The 17,807-nt window shown below is 51.2% G+C and overlaps 3 protein-coding genes across 3 annotated transcripts; 2 read left to right on the top strand and 1 right to left on the bottom strand.

Moving 5' to 3' along the window:
* Positions 1-585: 585 nt before the first annotated feature.
* On the bottom strand, positions 586-5,897 carry NOL12 (nucleolar protein 12). Its single transcript, XM_074539365.1, has 6 exons — positions 5,764-5,897; positions 5,570-5,675; positions 5,425-5,473; positions 4,848-4,990; positions 3,880-3,980; positions 586-3,306 (listed from the first exon to the last, which is right to left on the bottom strand). Exons 1-6 carry the CDS (start codon positions 5,841-5,843, stop codon positions 3,135-3,137), a joined length of 651 nt encoding a protein of 216 aa, XP_074395466.1. The 5' UTR covers positions 5,844-5,897; the 3' UTR covers positions 586-3,134.
* Positions 5,898-6,156: 259 nt separating this feature from the next.
* LOC102074836 (arf-GAP with dual PH domain-containing protein 1) lies at positions 6,157-16,393 on the top strand. Its single transcript, XM_005488595.4, has 11 exons — positions 6,157-7,156; positions 8,143-8,273; positions 9,154-9,245; positions 9,344-9,426; positions 10,139-10,251; positions 10,887-11,033; positions 11,442-11,525; positions 11,848-11,910; positions 12,417-12,488; positions 12,980-13,211; positions 13,299-16,393. Exons 1-11 carry the CDS (start codon positions 7,066-7,068, stop codon positions 13,325-13,327), a joined length of 1,137 nt encoding a protein of 378 aa, XP_005488652.1. The 5' UTR covers positions 6,157-7,065; the 3' UTR covers positions 13,328-16,393.
* Positions 16,394-16,416: 23 nt separating this feature from the next.
* On the top strand, positions 16,417-17,572 carry LOC102067141 (urotensin-2 receptor-like). Its single transcript, XM_005488734.3, has one exon. It carries the CDS (start codon positions 16,430-16,432, stop codon positions 17,522-17,524), a length of 1,095 nt encoding a protein of 364 aa, XP_005488791.2. The 5' UTR covers positions 16,417-16,429; the 3' UTR covers positions 17,525-17,572.
* The last annotated feature ends 235 nt before the right edge of the window (positions 17,573-17,807 follow it).

Below are 17,807 nucleotides of genomic sequence, written 5' to 3'. Positions count from 1 at the left end.
CCATGTCACAGCCCTGCATCTCTGTGCCAGCCTGGGGCATGTGCACAGCACTGCGCAGGTGCCCAAAGTGACCTCGCTGCAGAGCCACGCGTGAAATGCCTGTGCCACAGGGGCTTCACAGGAGCTGCTGGTCTCTGCTTTTCCTTTACAGAGCAGCAATTGCACTAGCATGTTGATTTTTGCAAGTACCTCACATTCTGCAAGTACCTTACATTTGGAAGCAGCTTCCTCCTGAGCAGCTAAAGGGGAAAAAAACCCCAAATGCTCAAATCTGTCTTGAAAACAAGTGGAAACAGCAAAGAAGAATTTTGAGCCAGAGTCTGGTATGAACTGTGACGCGTCTGGCAAACACTTCACTCACTAACTTGTGTGCAAAAACTCAAATTCTCATTTCAATATATCCAGGGGTAGCCTGACTGTATTCCCTGTACATAACAAAACCAGCAGACTAGGGCTGAGTCAGTAATTCGCATTTCAGAATAAAGCTTTAATCAATCAAATGGAGAAATCAATAGTGTAGTGAAAAATCCTGATGGTTAATGCTGTACAGGATTTAACAGTTCTGTTCTCAGTTTTTCCATACACTTTTGTGTTTTTTTTTTTTTTTTTTTAATTTGAAAACTCATTTTCTAGCAGGAACTGCAGGATTTCGGAGCATGGAAGGGGCTGTTGGAGACTTCAGACGACATTTGAGAAAGGCTCAAAAATGTTACTAGGCCAGAGAACAGCAAACCAAAAGTGAGATTCTTCTAGATCACCGGGCAGCAAAACGACAAAAACTGAAGGCACTCTTAGCACCTCATCCAGAATACAATGAGGTCATCCAGCTCTGTCCCAGCTACCGTGCCAGGATGCCTACAGGCTGGGGAAGGCAACTGATCCACATTCCACACTCCACACTCCAGCAGATTTCTCAGACAGATAGTACATTTCTTTTACAGTGGCCATCCCAGCTCCAGAGCAAACTCCTCGGGTGAGGAAGCACACAGGTCACCTTCTGTCCACAGTCACTCCACAAGGCACTATGTCCTGGAGAGAAGGGAAAGCTGTTGTATGATCCAGACAAGGATGTCACCCTGTCCTCCAGCTTTGAGTCGCAGTCCCCGTGGTGTGATACACCTCTCCAAACAGAACTTCCCTCTCCTCCTCTCCTTCATCCCTCTCAAACCCACCAAGCTCAGAATGCTCTAGAGCATGTGACTCCCAAACCAGAACAAGAAATAATTTATGCTCCACACATGGGACCTCTTGGATACTTTGGCTGAGATCCAGTTCAGCATAACACTTTTGGCATTGCCTGAGTTGTGTTTTTGCAGCTCTGTAACACCCAAGAACCCCAGGTGATGCAGATGGATAGGGTAACTCACCCATTAAATCCCATTACCTTTCTGGAGTGGTCTTTGAGGCAGTGTTAAAAGGTGAGGCGAGAAAACCACACACACACCTTAACAATGTGACTGAGTTGTTCTGTGTTAGTGCCCAAGAACTCAGCCCAGGGTGGGACCCTGAATCCAAGCATACAAGGCACCAGTGATAACAGTGTCCATTTCCCCCGCAATTACCTTCTTCAGAAGGGAAAGGGAAGTGCAAGGGAGCCCCATTCCTTACCACAGGCACGTGTGTGGTGTGCTGCCCGGTTCCCTCCAGAAGCCTCCCTCTAGCAGAAATTGTGCTGCTGCTGTAGTGTTGAGATCACACCCTCCCCCTTCACACTCTGGAGAGCAGCTCTGTGTGCACACCCTCCAAGAAAGGATGGAGAGACACATCAGGCTGCTGCCATCCACTTTAGCAGCTGGTGGCCGTCAGCATTGTTCTGATCTTCCTCCATGCAGCCTCAGGCACTGCTTTACTCTTTTCCCTCCCATTTCTGGCATGAGGAATCTATTTACTTGCCCATTGCTGGGTTGCAAATTTTTCTGGTGTGGGTTTTGGACACATCGGCCTTTTCTTTCTTTGTCATTTCCTTTTCAGCGCACACATGGCATGGGAGGAGGCTTGGCTGACAGAGGCAGAATACTCCAGGATACTCCAGGACAGAGGCCAGCATACTGCCTGGGCTCACTCCCCTCCTCAGAAGATTCACTCAGTTTTGCCCCGGATATTCCTAAATCCCAACCATTTTTTTTTCTTCCCCTGCTGAGGGCAACCACAGTAAAAAACATACACTGAGGTCCTAAGAAGAAAGGCAATTAGCTGCTAATAACTGCAACAACCCTGAGGTAAAGGACAAGGGCAGCCTTGTGTGCCACTCCCACCCGGAGAGGGCCACACACACACAGCAAGGGCATTAGGGCATTTCATACTCCCCTGAGCTATCGCAGTCAGGATCAGCATATTCAGCAGACAATGGAATGAGCCATTCCTGCTCTAGCTGGCTCTGCCTTGCCACAGAAATAGCTCCTAGCTATTCCATTTTCCAAGCACCAGTGGGTTTCAATATCCTTTAAACACCAGGAATTACCTCCCCCTCCTTCCACTTGGTACTGGCGTTAGCACAGCTCCTTTTATGCTTCAAATAAGTCACAGATTTTTTTTTCTTAGCAAAATGACTTCAAATTTATTCACAAAGTTACCCAATTTCACCTGGCACACGTACCAAACAAAAAGTACCCCCGCATTCAGGTGTGGCACTGTGTTGTGTGGTGAAGAAACACAGGAGACAAGATGACACCATGTCTCCATGGAAAAAGGATTTACTGCACAGGAGAAATGCCAGGGCACTGATGCAGGAGTGCAAGCAGAGCTCTCCCAAGTCTCTCAAATTGCCCTGACAATGATGTGCCTGTTGCACTCTGCCCCAAATCTCCTTCTGTGATAAAGCCAAGTATCAGCTTTGAAAGGGGAGGTCAAGGACAGAAGTGGAGAACATGACCTTCAGCAGAAGTTTTTAAGAGATTCTGTGGTATCTAGACACTTAGCTGGAGATCACTCCAAAAATAAATGGACAGAGTGTCTAGTGACCCTGGCCAGTGCTCAGGAGGCTACAGAAAGGCTGAACTGGCCTGGGTTAATGGCTAGTCAGAATGCCATGTAAACAAGGTGCATGCCCACAATGATAGGGTCCCAAAGAGCAGCAGGCCAGATGTGGAGCACTGTCCCAGCTGGTGGTCTGAACATTAGTTTCTCTTTCTCTGTTAATCCTGGTCACGGCCCATTGTGCCAGTCAGCCTCCGACGCTGAGTCTTGGTGGTTCGCCCTGTGCTGGACTTCTGGATTTTCTTACGTGGGCCTTGCCCACGTTGGGATCGCTTTCTTTTTGTCTTCTTCTGGCTGTGCATGTGCAGCGTGGCAGTAAGAGAAGAGATTCTGTGCAGGGCAGAAAGAGAAAAGGGTTTGGGGACCAAAGCTTGCAGAAGGAAGGCAACACCACAACAGCTGGAGAGCTCTGTGTGGCCCAGCAGGAATGGATGCCAGACAAAGCAAGACCCAGAGAGATTCTAAGCTATGCAGGAAACCTGCAAGTCTCCGTGTGCAGCGACAACAAAAACTAATGTGAGCATCGTGCTGCCCAGACCCCACAGAGTAAAGCAACTCTCCACACCCTCAAAGCAGCTATAAAACCTGGATACTGAAAAATGTGGAGAACGCCTTAGTTTCAGCTTCAGGAGCCTCTGACCTTCAGCCCTAGAGGGAAGCTGCGCACGCTGCGGAATGCGGCGCGGCGGGGGAGCGGGTGAGAGGTGAGCCCGGCGCCCACCGCGCTGCCGGCCGCTCCTCCCGCCGCCACCGGGGCGGGCGGGCCGCGCTCCGCCAGCGCCGCCTGCCGGCCCCGGCCCCGCAGCACCGCACCGCCGGCGGCCACGCCGCGAGCCCCGGAACACAGCACTCCCAGCGGCTCCCAGGGCCCAGCAGGGAAGGCCTGAGGGAATCTGTACCTACTTTTCAGACAGGAAGGGGTTTCTGGACTTCTTGGGCATTGTTCTCACAGGCTTGTTCTCCACCTCTTCCCCTTTCTCTTCTTCAGATCCATCAGTTTTTCCCTTAAAAATAAAGCACTTTTGTGATTCTGGTGTTTCTACTGCCTTCTTGGTTTCATCCTGTGTTGTGAACTAACTAGTCACAGATGAAGATTTCTTAATTCTGCACACCCTTCACTGTCCAAGTGTCAAGGTTTCCTATTTCAGTCCCACTGAAAGGCACAGAGATGTTCTACAGTAATCCACCCCAAGATCCAAATTTTCAGCACGATCTTAACAGCCATGCAATTGAAGTTTAAATTTGAATGAACCAAAGGTCTTGGCTTTTGCTTAAATTACTACCAAGACATCTCTGAGTAGACTTTCAGATTAGATGACCTTACAAATATAAGTACAACCAACACCCGAGAGTCTCTCTGAAAGAAATACAAGCTCTTAGTTACTACATATCTTGAGAATAAAAGTGACCACAAACAGAACTGAATGGTTTCCTTATTTGTGGTCCAAGCACGAGATTATGGAAAGAAAAATGCCTCCTCATGCTAACAGTAATATTTCTGACCGCGACACAGAAAAGAGGTCAAGGATAGACCATTTGGCAATGTCTGAAATCTTGCTGCTTGTCTTGTATCAGCCTTTAAAGTATTACACTGTTGCAATCCAGTCCAGTAAGACTTTCATTTAACCAGGGTCAGTCAGGACTAGCAAAGGGTTCCAGAGAGGTGTGGAGTGAGCTATTCATACAGAACATTTCCTTCTCCTTAGAGGTCCAGTTTAAATTGTGGAAAAATAGAAAAGTTACAAGTTCCCCTTTTCATCCCTGTTCCCAGCCAGTGGCAAGGCCTTGGACACACTCAGGGACCACCAGCCCTACCTCACCAGCCCCAGGAGCGTGTACAGGTGATACAGAGAGGAGGCAAGAGTCTTTACCAGGGGGCTGCTCAGTCCCAGCTGGCGTGCCCCCGAGAGGTCCAGGTCGCTGATGGTGGTCACTGTTACGATGTGGTTTGGGTGGTCGATGTTCACAGACTCCGTTCGCGATGTCACCAAGTGCTCCAGTTCATCGGCCTCCTCTGGGAACACAAGAAATCCTACACTGCAAAGTGCCCAACTTTTCACGGGATAAACTCACTTGCTCCTGATGCACCATGCTGGGCTGGGTGACATGGGGTGACACCCGGCCTTGGCATGCAGGGATAAAGGGCAGAGGGCCTTGGCACTGCAAGCCTGGAGGGCAAGCTGCTTCTGCCCCCTGAGGGACCCTGGTGACACCTTGGAGATGTTCTCCTGCTCCTTCCTTTGTGTACGACCTCCATGATTGTCGGGACAGAGGGCTGTGGTGTCACCGCTCAGATTTCTGCCCAGGTTGTCTGGGGAACACGACAGGACCGAGCAGCTGTTGCTGTGGGACAGTGTGCGAGCATCCCCGCCCCACCCCGCAACACTCACTCAAGGCTGCCGGCCCACGGGTGCCCACCGCCCTCCCCACCGGGGGCCCAGCACGTACCGAGCGCCTCCTCCCTCTCGCTCAGCATCTTCAGGTACTCCTGGTGCCGCTGAGGAAGGGAAACAGGTCATGGGGCGTCTCTGCCCGCCCCTCCTGCCCCGCTCACTGCCCGCCTGCGAGGGGGGACACGAGACCCTTCCCTCACCTCCTCCTTAATTTTCCTCTCTTCTTCCTTCAGCTTCCGTTTGATCTCCTCCAGCGCCGCCTTCCTCCGCTCCACCTTCCGCTTGTGGAAGCCGGTCAGGTACTCCCTGCCGCCGACAGCACAGAACCGCCCGGCTTTCAGCGACCGGGGCCGCCTTCCCTCCCCTGCCCGCCCCGGGGCCCGCCCGGCCTCACCTCCGCCGCTCCTCGTCGAAAGTCACCACCAGCCGCCTCTCGCGGCTGCCCGGGCCCTTCTTGTTCTTCTTGCGGCCCATGGCGGCCCCACGCTGCTGCTGCCTCTGCTGCTGCCGCCCGCCCCTTCCGCCGGAACGCCGGAGCTCTGTCCGCCGCCCCCGGCCCGGGCGGGACCCAGCACTCAGCGCCGGGGCCTGCGTGCGCCTGATCCCGGGTTGGAGTCCTGTGGGAGCCGCCGGCTGTGCTCCTCTTCAGCTGCCTCCCAGCAGAAGATTCTGTGGCGCTGCCTTGTGCCGGCCACTCTAAGCCAGAACATGGCAGCGTAGCACCCGCTCTCACCGTGTAGCCCCAGACTCGTTCTGACACTCCCGAGTGTTTTACATCTACATCTCTTAAATAAATGCCACTCTTCCGAATAGTTAACATCTGCAGTTCTTCAACTGAGCATTCTTCAATAGAGCTCTGAGTAAATTTCAAGCTATTGTCATTTCTTGCTGTTAGCAGTGCATGTGCTGCTCCTCTAATCTGGAGAGGGCAGCTATGGAGATGCGTCTTGGCTCTGATGCTGTGTCCAAGTTGCAGTATCTGGCTGGCCAGCCATGATTTCTGTAGTGGTGGAGAGAGGTACTGTTGGTGGGGGCATCAAGAAAGACTGCCATGTTCTGATGGCTTAGAGTGACATTGGCTGAGCTCCTGAACCTTTATTGCTCCCCTGTTCTCTCCTTAAAAATGGGTGTAATGCCTGTGTGGTGGCCGGCTGACTTAGGTGGAAGCTTCTGAAGTGTTGTGGGGGCAGCCAAAGCCAGCCCCCTTAGCCCACAGAGCATGACGAGTCCTGGCAGTAGTCCTGTCACAGCCTGGCAGTCACTTGGCCACAGCCAGTTTTCCTTTATCAGCTTGCTTGCTGCTTTCGCTCTTTTCCTGGTCTGTCCTTTCACCAGCAGAAATGTGGAAAAACCAGTTCTGTGGTTAGTTGCTGCACTTCCCTCCACGCCCATGGGGCAGGTCTCCTGCTCCTCCTCAGTCCTCACGCACAGTCTGGGTGCACTTCAGCCTCCAGCCTCTGCCTCCGCCTGTGCTCTGCTGGCTCAGGTGCACTGACAGGCCTCTGTTCCCTTCCCATTTACCTTAACCTTAGGCTTCTTTGCCTTCCTCTTTTCTCTCTGGCTGCCAGAGCTTGTCTCTCTGGTGGCTACTTCACGCCTGGGTAACGCAGTGAGTTGGCCTGCAGGTGCATAAGGTGCAGGTAGCTGCCCTCCTGGCCCGGTCCTGCCCTGCCTGGAGGGACACCGTTCTGAGGCGATGGCTGCAGGGAACGAGCGGAGCATGAAGGCCCTGAAGGAAGTGTGGAAAAGAGCAGAGAACTCTTTGTGTGCAGACTGCGGGAAGCCAGGTGAGTCCCCAAAGGATGCTGCAGGAGAAGTTGGAAGCAGGGAGCTGGGGCTGATCTCTAGCAGCCACTTAGTGCTGGCTAGCTGGACTGCACAGGATCCTGGACTGGAGAGAAAGGGGAGGCATCGCTCTGAGTATTCATTTCCTCTCCCTTCAGGTGGGTTGGCAAGGGAGGAGGGAGAAGATGCTGCCATGGCACTGGTGGGAAGGACAGGGGTGTGGGGGTGCCAGATTAGCAGGGGCTCCATAGCTGCAGCACCGTGGGTTGTAGTCATGTCAGATTGCAAATGCAAACCAAAGTCATGCCCAGTCAGGACCTGACAGGAAAGCTTGCAGTGAAATCCTAACTTTTCCAGAAAGAAGGCATGATTCAGGAGGGCATTGTCTCCGCCATGACTCAGCTCTGAACTGACAACCTGCTACAACTGCCTGGGAAATTTCATTTACTGAAGGGCTTGCCCTCTCAGAAGGGTACCCAGTTTGTGGTCCTACAAGTGCTACTAAAACCACCCATCATATACCTCCAAAAGGAGTGTACTACCCAAGCCAGATTAAGACTGGGCAAATTAATACAATTTTGCACTTTTTAATTATTCCAGGAGAGTTTTAGATTCAAGGTTGTTTTCCACTTCCTGGACTAAACACTGTTAGGGGTTTGTTGAGATGCACTAAACAACTCCTGGGGTCTTTTCCCAGAGGAGATTTCATTTTCCTTTGGGTGATCCTTTACACAAATGGAGTTGACAGAGCACTGTGGGGTTTTTCAAGATACAGGTCATTAAAAATTCAGCAAAGTGATTAGAATGGGGAATGAGGGACCAATGACTGTGTTTTTTCTGACTAGCATCCATGCCTTGGGCATTAATTACTCAGCTCAGATGAAACTGTGGTCATCAGCTCCCTGTTTCTCAGGACTACATTTTCAGGTGAGGCATATATCCCAGGGATATTCACCACTTCTAGTTATACCCTTTTCCATATTCTCAGATCCTGACTGGGCATCCTCTACTTTGGGTGTCTTTATATGCCTCAGCTGTTCAGCAATTCACCGCAACATCCCTAGCATCAGCAAAGTCAAATCCCTGAAGATGGACTACTGGGATGATGCTCAGGTGCAGGTGAGATCTTTATCCCCATGGGTAGGGCAGGTGGTGTGGACTAGGTTATACACTCAGTGTCCTGGCAAAATTAGTCCTTTGACCTCACAGAGTTGGAATGTAATCTGGTTTAGTCAGTCTCTTTTCTACGCATGAAAATCAGGGATAACTCCCCACAACCCACTGGGAGAGGGAAGACACACTTGCCTTATGTGTCTCCGCATGTCCTGTTACTTTATGGCAAATGCAGAGCTCTTGCAATGTATCATACTAAGGCTTAGGGTCTTTGTTGCTTCAGATTACTTGTTTTCCACTTGCCAAGGTCATCCAGCCTCAATGTGTCCTCTTGATTTCAGCAGTCCAAGGGGAAAATCTTGGGCAACTCCATTCTCCAAGAAAAGTTTCCAGATATAATACAATCTCTTGAGAAAAATGGCTCTTATGAGAACTTGACTTCTTCCCGTTACAGCCCGCTCAACTCACTAATTTTTAGGGGACTGAAAATATTTTCTGGAGATCCAAAAAGAATAATCTGTGTCTTGTTGCTCTTTGGAAGAGGTTGGAATGTCCTTCCAGATGCAATTGCAGAGCTGTTGTCAAGCTCTTCAGGAGATGCGGGGCATGGCAGCAAATCCACTGAATGTGTGAGCACCCAGCTTACGGAAGTGACATTTATGGCACTCTATTGATTCAGGTGCAATCACTGTAATGTCTGAGAGTAGATGAGACCTTTGAGACCCACCTTCCTGCTGCCAGACTGCTGGGATGTTGCAATGGAGGGGAAAGAGAATGCTCCATTAGAGTTTGATATGCATCTGACTCTGTAGTGGGTCAGGAAAGAAAAGGTCCAACATGAGTGTGCATCAAAGGCAAAGCACTAACTCTCTGTCTACCTCTGCAGTTTCTGGCCAAGCATGGGAATGCTGTGACTAAAGCCATATATGAAGCTCACATCCCTATTTACTATTACCAGCCAACCTACAATGACTGCCAGTAAGTTGCTGCATGCAGAAGGAAAGGGGGAAGGGCAATTCTCTGTTCCTCTAATTCCTCTAGTTTGTTTCTGAGCTACCTGTCCCCTCTCTCCATAGAGTGCTGAGAGAACAGTGGATACGGGCCAAATATGAACGCAAAGAATTTACTGAGCCGGGAAAACAGCTCCCATATTCTGATGGTAAGAGCAGAATACAGCATCATAACATCCTGCTTGTTGTCTTTGCTGGCAACTTCTGAGTGTCATGAGGTGCCAGTGTTGCAAATCCCACAAGCACTCCTGAGAACCCAAGTGGTCATTACAGGGCTTTCGTTTTGGGGGTGTTAAATTGCGAACAACATAGGCTGGCACTGCCACTGGTAGCTTAGAAGCCTTGTGTTACCAGGCGGCATTTTTCAAAGACATTTTTTGTCTTGTTGGAGACAGACATCTGCAATAAGGAATGTCTGCCCTGCTGCATGCCGCCCCCTATAACCCGGTCAGTTGTCCTTGAATCGGCACTGTCAGCCCTGTGACAAAGGGCACTGGAGCCCAAGAGCCTGCAGAGTCAGGTGGGAAGAGTTCTGGTCCCTCACCAGAATCTGCATGGGCCAGGACTCTAGTGTTCACAGGAGACAGCTCTCACACTGTCAGAGGTAGTAGTAGGAGCAGGACTAGGAGGTGGGAAGTATCTGGGAATGTCTTTTGGTGAGCACTTATCTGCACTGCAAACATGGGGACACAGCATCTTTAGTTGTAAGTCAGAGGTGAAACATCTCAAGTGTTTACTCTCAGCAAGAGCCCATCATGTTCTTTGTCACAGAGGGGTGGCTGGGCCCCAGGCTGCATGCAGCTCTCTGGTGCCTACCATGCCTGTGGGGAATGCTACTATAAGTGCCTTTTCTGCTCCAAGGGGTGAAGGAAGGCATCCTTTGGAAGCGAGGCCGAGACAACGGGCAGTTCCTACCCCGCAAGTTCCTCTTGTCTGAGAGAGAGGGATGTCTGAAGTATTTCACCAAGCAGGATGTGAGTATGGTGGTCAACTCCTACCTCAGTGTGTGCTCCACCCAGAGCAGTGGGGTCGCAGAGATGTTCTGACTTCCTACGCATGTTTCTGAGGTTGCTTTGTTCCCAGCTCAGAGATGAGAACAAAACATGTCACTAAGGAGAAGGGTCCCCTTCCTACTGTCAGAGTGACTTTTCCTCATGCTCTCCCTCTGTGCTTCCCTCACTACTGAGAAAAAGATTGATCTTCAATTTCACTCCTACCCATTTGCCTGGATGTGTAATCCTGCACCATTTGTGTAACCAACCTCTCACTCCACTGTGAGCCAAGTTGGCAAAAACCTTTTCTCAGGTTGGTTTTGAGGAGGGCTACTTTTCTGCTCATTCATATCTCTGAAATGAGTGGGGCAAGAGCTAAAATGCTGTCACAAGGGAGGGAATGGCTCAGGGTAGGGAGAAGCAGGACATGCCATCCAGAGAAACCTGGACAAGCTCCAGAAGTGGGCTGATATGAACCTCAGAAGGTTTAAAAAAGCCAAGTACAAGGTTCTCCACCTGGTCAGGCCTCTGACCTTGCCTTACCCCAGGTAATCAGTAGCTCAGATCTCTTTCCTTCTAGGATTGCTCATGCATGGTCAATGCCATTCTGTTTTCAGGCCAAAGAACCCAAAATCAACGTTAAAATAGATGTAATCAATGCTACATTCCAGCCAGAGAAGATTGGGAACCCCAATGGCCTGCAGATCACCTATCTCAAAGACAATAAGACCCGGAATATATTTGTCTACCATGAAAGTGGAAAGGTATTTGGTTTCAGCATCAAACCCTACAAAGCCATTGAGGTGCTTTGAGGATTTGCTGATATTAAATAGTATGAAGCATGGGTAGGATGGGGTGTGTGAGTGTGAGTTGCTGTAGGTAATAGGGTGGGGGTTCTGGCTCTGTGTTTGTGCATCTGTGAGAGAGTTTTGCTGCAGGGAGCAGGGCTGGAGCACTGGCTGAGTTGGTTTGTGTGGGAGGAGTTCTACAGAAGATGTGCTGCCTGTGCATGTGGGGAATGGGGCAGCCGTGCTGGCTGTGTGCATGTGAGGGAGATGCTACAGAGGGAGAGCTGACTGTGCTTGTAGCTAACTCAGGGCTGGGTGCAGCTGGGTGAGTTTAGATGCCCCTCTGTTGCTCTGGCTAAGCTTTCTGTCCTGTTCTACCCTCAGGAGGTAGTGGACTGGTTCAATGCCATCCGCTCAGTGCAGTTCCATTACCTGAAGGTGGCATTTCCCATTGCCAGCGATAATGAGGTAAGGCAGCACTGGAGCTCCTCCTGAGCCTCCCGCTGCTTGCATGATAAAAGAGCTCGTTAGTTACTGTTATAACCCCAGGTATGGAAGTGGAAACTGCAGGATAAAGACAGAGGGATGAGAAGGTGTTTTTAAAAGGGCCTGTGGTGGTCAGAAAATAGCTGCTCTCTGCTGTTTTGGAGGCAGAAGTGATGCCTAGGTAGGCAGTTTGGGAAATATAAATTTAGAAGGTGACTGAATTTGGGGGAATAGAAGGGTGGGGGAGGGAAATGAATAGTGAAGAGGCACAGCTAAGTGAATGATACTCTTGCAATTTTGTCAGATCAAAAATCGTCTGACCAGAAACTTCTTGAAGGAGGGATACATGGAGAAGACTGGTCCCAAGGTGAGCTGCTATAGTAGAAAAAAATCAAACAGCGGTCTGCCAGAGCACCACTGGCTTTCCCTACTTCAATGTTTTTCTGCTGCCGTTTCCTCATTCCCCCCTGACTCTTTAGAAACCCGCGGGAAAAGTGTGTGGGCACCAAGGGAGGGGAGAATGAAAGGAAGGGGAAGGACACATATGAAAGTAGGTTAAGCCAGAGTCCCTTTTTTCTCCCAGAGCAACAGATCTCTCTGCATGTGTCTGTGTGTGCGTGACCTTACGGGTATTCAGTGTTCAGATTTCTCCTGTCTCAACTCTGGGCTCCCTCATCGAAGCTCAGGAGTTGGGGACAGCAGCTGGGAGTGAATCACCCGATACTGACCCCGCTCTCGGCTCAGAAAGGGCGAGGAGGAGGTTGCTGACGGCAGGGCTTGCTTCACGCGGTTGGGCTGAGTTTGGGTATCCATTCGCACTGCTCGCAGCAGAGGGCACTGTCCCCTCACACATGTCACCTCTTCCCTTCACAGCAGAGAGAGGCCTTCAAGAAGCGCTGGTTCACGCTGGATCACCGCAGGCTCATGTACTTCAAGGATCCTCTGGTGAGAGGGCGATGGACCGCCGGCAGCTGCGGGCAGCGGTGCTGGGGCAGGGTCAGAGTGCGCACAGAGCCTGTGCTCTGCAGTGAGCGCGGCTTGCTGTTTCCCAGCTGCTGTGAATGGACTCCAGGTCTTCCCCTTTTCACCCCTTTTAGTTCATCACATGCTTTCTGTGTTTGTTTCACTGCCTGCAAACAATGGGAGCAGGGAGGGCAGCAGTGTAAAGGTGGTGATGGGAGGGTGACACAGAGAGATGAGAGCAGCAGCTCCCCTCTCAGACCTCTTGAGATTCATGGCCTTATGTTTTTCTTTTCACTACTGCCTTTGAACACAGGCTCACTGCTCTTCTGAACCCCTGACCACCTCCAAAACCTTTTGCTGCTACATCCCCGGTCCTCACACACTGTCCTCTTGTCCTTAGGTGCCCTGTAATTGTTCTCTTATTCTTCTGGGATTCCATAAATCCATAAATGTCTTTCCCTCCTGATGTGCAGGACGCCTTTGCTAAGGGTGAGGTGTTTGTGGGCAGTGGAGAGAATGGATATAGTGTCCAGAAGGGATTGCCTTCAGGGACACAGGGCAACTTCTCTTGGCACTACGGCATCACCATTGTCACCCCTGACCGGGAATACCTCTTCACCTGCGAGACAGAGACTGACCAGCTGGAGTGGGTCAGAGCCTTCACTAGTGTCATCAACCAGGCCATGACACCACAGGAATATGCAAGTAAGTGCCTGGATGCTGTTTCCTTCCCCTCCTGCCACTCCCATTCAGGGTATTGCCCTAATACACCACCTTTTCTCTTCTCTACAGTTGAAGCCTACTTCAAGTTTAAATCCTAGGAAGCCATGCAGGAATCTCACTATGACTCAACTCTGCCTGGTCCTATTGGGTGGCTGTCAGGACAGGAGAGGAGATTGATATCAGAGAAACACAGTGCTCTTGGAGCACCCTTTGAAGCACTTTTGCCCCCATAGGATATCCACTTTGTTTTGAGGGCCCGATTAAGCTGCTTCTTTTCAAGTGCAAGATTTTGTGCGTCTGAATCCTCAGTACAACCTGTCCCTGTTAAATTGCTGTCATGTGGCTGGATGCTGACAGGTCTTGCCTGTCAGTCAGGCCTTGAAAACTTTGGCACTTACTATGTTGGACGTGAGACCCAGCATCACTCCTGCATGAAACTGCAGACAGGCACCCACCTGATGCAAGAAAAGAGCTGCCTGGCTGGAGCCAGGCACCACAGCGGGTTACAGGGACTGCTGGACTAAAAGAGCCTGTTCCTTTACAAGAAATACCATATCTGTGGGTGACAGAGATGTGAAACATCTAGATATTTGACCAGTTAGTGCAGTGGTTGAGAAAGGTCACTTAAAACATGTAACCTAAACAGCCAAATGTGAGGCTTGTTTCCTTCCGCCATGTATGGGCTTGAAGCTTCTTCAGATGACATTTGTGTGCTGACCTTCCACCAAATGCTTCAGAGAAGATTAAGAGATCATATAAAAAATAATGTGGATATACATTTGTGTATGTGGATAATGTGTGCATGCACACACATAACAAAAAGTGATAGAGGTAGAATACTGCCCTAGGGAAGATACTGTGAGGGATTTTCATGCCACTGAAGATCAGCTGCCCAGCTTGAGTCTCTATCAGACCAATGAAGAGGGGTTGGGTCTTGCAGAGGAGCTGATAACTTGTATAGAGTTCAGAGTCTGCTGTCTCTACTAGAGCCTAGGGTTGATGCTGAATATGGTAATACACGGATCTCTTCTCTCCCATTCCCTGTATGTCAAGGGCCTGGCACTTTCATTCTGACCTGCACATTGCATATGTTTATCTTGTCCATCACACATACATATCTGTATGTTCATGTTCTCTTAGTAAGAGTTAGCCTAAAACACAAAATCAACCCATGATTCATGTCTTAAAGCTCATCTCTTGAAGCTTTCTTGGGAGAGCTGTGCTACACATGCTGGGAGGAGTAGCTGAGTTCTGCTGGTGACTGTAGTATCTGATGTGTTTGCAGTTTTATCAGGCAGTGTGAGAGAAGGTGTCTCATGTGTTAAGGGGAGCTAACTGGAATTAATGAGAAAACCAGTATTTTAATTAGCTCCTAAAGAAATAATTTAAAAATATCATTGTAATTTATTTTAATGTCTTAAATTAGCTGACATGTTAACTGCTGAGGTATGAGGTTGTTTCTTGGGAAAAAGTACAGACGATCAAACAAAAAGCCATAGCTGTTCATTGTATTTCCTGAGGCATGTGGACTGTGATTGTTCCCATCAGAGCCAAATGGGCAGACTCACGGTGCCCCTCTGCTTCTCTGGGGACCCCACTCTGTGCCAAGACCACCACAGTCTGTTGGGAGCATCAACTTTCTGGATGAGTAGAAGCATCTCTCACCCTACTACCATGGTGCAATGGAAATATCCACCTAAAAGTATATTTTCACTGCATTTTGCTGATCTCTCCTAGTTTGGAGCATGATTTTCCTGAAAACCAAAGGTCATTGCACAGTGAGGGGAGTGCTGATGGGATGCCCCCTCTTCCTCCTGTTTGCTGCTGAATTACCACTGCTGGATATGAGCAGAGGCATTTGACTCAGCCACTATGAAGCTATGTGTCTGTCTCTACATCTGTCTCTGCTTAGCAAATTCTGTCCCACCGTGTCTTCCTTGAGACGAGGAGGCTCAGCTGTGAGTGAGGAGAGGGCCGGGTAGCTTCGGGTGCGGGTGTCATGTGCTGGTGCCTCGCTAGAAGGCGGTGGTGCCAAGCAATGGGCTGGTGCTCCCTGCTCTGCCCGGGGCAGCTTCCCGGGGCTGCGAGGGGAGGAGGGGGAAAGCTCAGAGGAGGAGAATGGTTTTGTGGAGAGGAAGGAAAAACGGAGTCTAAAATATCCAGTCCTTTGTGTCTCTAGGAGCTTGCTGCTGACCTGTGGGCAAAGGTGGAAAAGGGCGAGGACAGACAATGTGAGAGGTGGTGGACCTGCTTGCAAACTGGGGACAATATCCAGAACACCCAAACCTCAAAGGGCCCTGATGTGCTTGGGAGGGAGTGTGGGACAGGTTCTTTCAGTCTGGCTTGGCTGGGGAGAGCTGTGTGGCTGTTCCCTGCCTATTGCACTTCCAGGGCTGGCCCCTGTTTCCTTTCTAAAGCCACAGCATGATGCTTTCTACCCTCCCTGCCATATTATGGAGTCTTGTCTCTCAGTTGTCTTGTCCCAAATGAGGACAACTGTACAAGGAGAAATGGGATAAAGAAAGGGAAATAAGAACAAGAAGGAAGACGGAGCAGGATAAAGGAAGATATGGGGGAAGAAAGCATGTCTGCCAGAAAGAGAAGGGAGCCAGTGGGGCTCCTCAGCTAGGGGCTAAAAGCCCAGTATAAATTTGGAACTGTATTCACACCGGTGTGTGAAGCTGTGAGTCAGGCACATTCCTCCATGCAGTGGTCAAGGCAGCTCTCAGGGGGTTGGCTCAGCAAGCAGAGCCCACCTCTCCAAAGTCTGTCTGAGCTGAGCTGACAGACTTAGGAGCAGAAATCTACTTGTTCGTCCACTGTTTCTGCGGGCCCAGCAAACTCTGGAGAAGCAACAAAGCTAGCAAAGAAAAGAGACCTTTCCTCCTGGCTGGCAGAGGTTACCTTGCATATATTGGTCTTGAAGGAAAAGGCAGTGTCCCTTTCTTGGCTCTTCCATGGTTAAGGAAAACAACCAGACAGAGCTTGTGATGGACAACATCAGCAAAATGGACTGGGCAGCTGGAGGTGAGGAATAGACTTCTCTGGAGCACCCTGTCTGTGTCTGATGAACTCTCCCCATTCTTCCCTTGGCTGCTTTGCTGTTAAGGATAGTTGTGTCCAGTACAGCAAGGGTGGAAGGCAGGAGGAAGGAACAGGTCTCTGAGAGCTTGATTTGCTCTTGCTTAACTTACTCAAAGATGTCTTACAACACTTCTCTCATCTGCCCAAGTCCTGGAGAGGATCCCAAGGGTGGCAGTTTCTTGGAGGAAAGCAGTGGTGGGGGTGATGACAGCAATGACCTGGGAGGGGACAGTCTGGTCACAGGGCCGCTGGGTGCAGTGCTGCTGGTCATGTGCCTCACTGGGATGGTGGGGAACATCTACACAGTGGCAGTGGCCTCTGGCAGGGTGGCAGGCTGCTCAGCAGGCTCCTTGGGGGTCTACATGATCAACCTTGCCCTGGCTGACCTCCTGTATCTCTCCACCATCCCCTTTGGGGTTTGCACCTATTTCGCCCACGACTGGTTCTTCGGGGATGTGGGTTGCAGGCTTCTGCTCAGCCTGGACCTCCTCACCATGCACGCCAGCATCTTCCTCCTGACCGCCATGAGCCTGGAGAGGTACTGGGCGGTGGCCCAGCCCCTGCGGGCCCGGCGGGCCAGCAATGCCTGCCGCAGGCTGGCCAGCGCCATCCTCTGGCTCCTCTCGCTCCTGCTCACGGCCCCCATGATGGCGATGACTCAGCTGCGGGAGGGGGACGGCCCCCGCAAGCGCATCTGCGTCCTCACCTGGACGCCATCGGCTTTCCGGCTCTACCTGACCGTGCTGTTCAGCACCAGCGTCCTGGCACCCGGCGCCGTGCTGGGCATCGTCTACGCCCGCCTGGCCCGGGCGTACCGCTCCTCGGCCTGGGGGCTGGGGCTGCCGCTGCCCGGCCGGGCCCCGGCGCTGCGGCTCCTCTGCAGGATCTCTGCCATCGTGGTGGCCTACTGGGCCTGCTTCCTCCCCTTCTGGGCCTGGCAGCTGGCCGGGCTGTACCAGGGAGAGGGGCTGGGCATTGGCCCCACCGCCCAGGCCTACCTTAACTTCGGTGTCACCTGCCTGGCCTATGGCAACAGCTGTGTCAACCCCTTCCTGTACACCCTGCTTGCCAGCAGCCACCGCCGGCGCCGTGGCCGCTCTGGGACGGGCATGGCGCGGCCTGCAGAGCCCTCGCAGCAGGCTGCGGGGAGCAACACCATCCCCCTGGCTTTCAGGGAGCTCTCGGGGTCTGTGAGGGAAAGCGAGGGCTGAGCAGGCTGGGAACATCTGGCCTTTGGCTGGGTCATGTTGAGAAATAAAAGTGTGCCACCTTCCATGCCAGCATGCAGTGTCTTCCATCAATGTTGTTGCAGTGCTTTCCCCTTTGCATGGCTGCTCATCCTGCTCAGCTGGGTGGGGAGAGTGCTTGTCTCAGGGATCCTGACTCCATCCTCAGATCCGTCAGCTCTCACACACCTTGCAGCCTCCACCTTGCACAAGGCTGGGGAGTGGGTGGAAGGGAGCAGTCAGCTTCGATATGTCTAAATTATATATC

Source organism: Zonotrichia albicollis, chromosome 4, assembly GCF_047830755.1.
Source record: "Zonotrichia albicollis isolate bZonAlb1 chromosome 4, bZonAlb1.hap1, whole genome shotgun sequence".
Lineage (NCBI taxonomy): Eukaryota > Metazoa > Chordata > Aves > Passeriformes > Passerellidae > Zonotrichia > Zonotrichia albicollis.
Note: the sequence above shows the minus strand (reverse complement) of the source record. Positions and strands in the feature narration are given on the sequence as shown.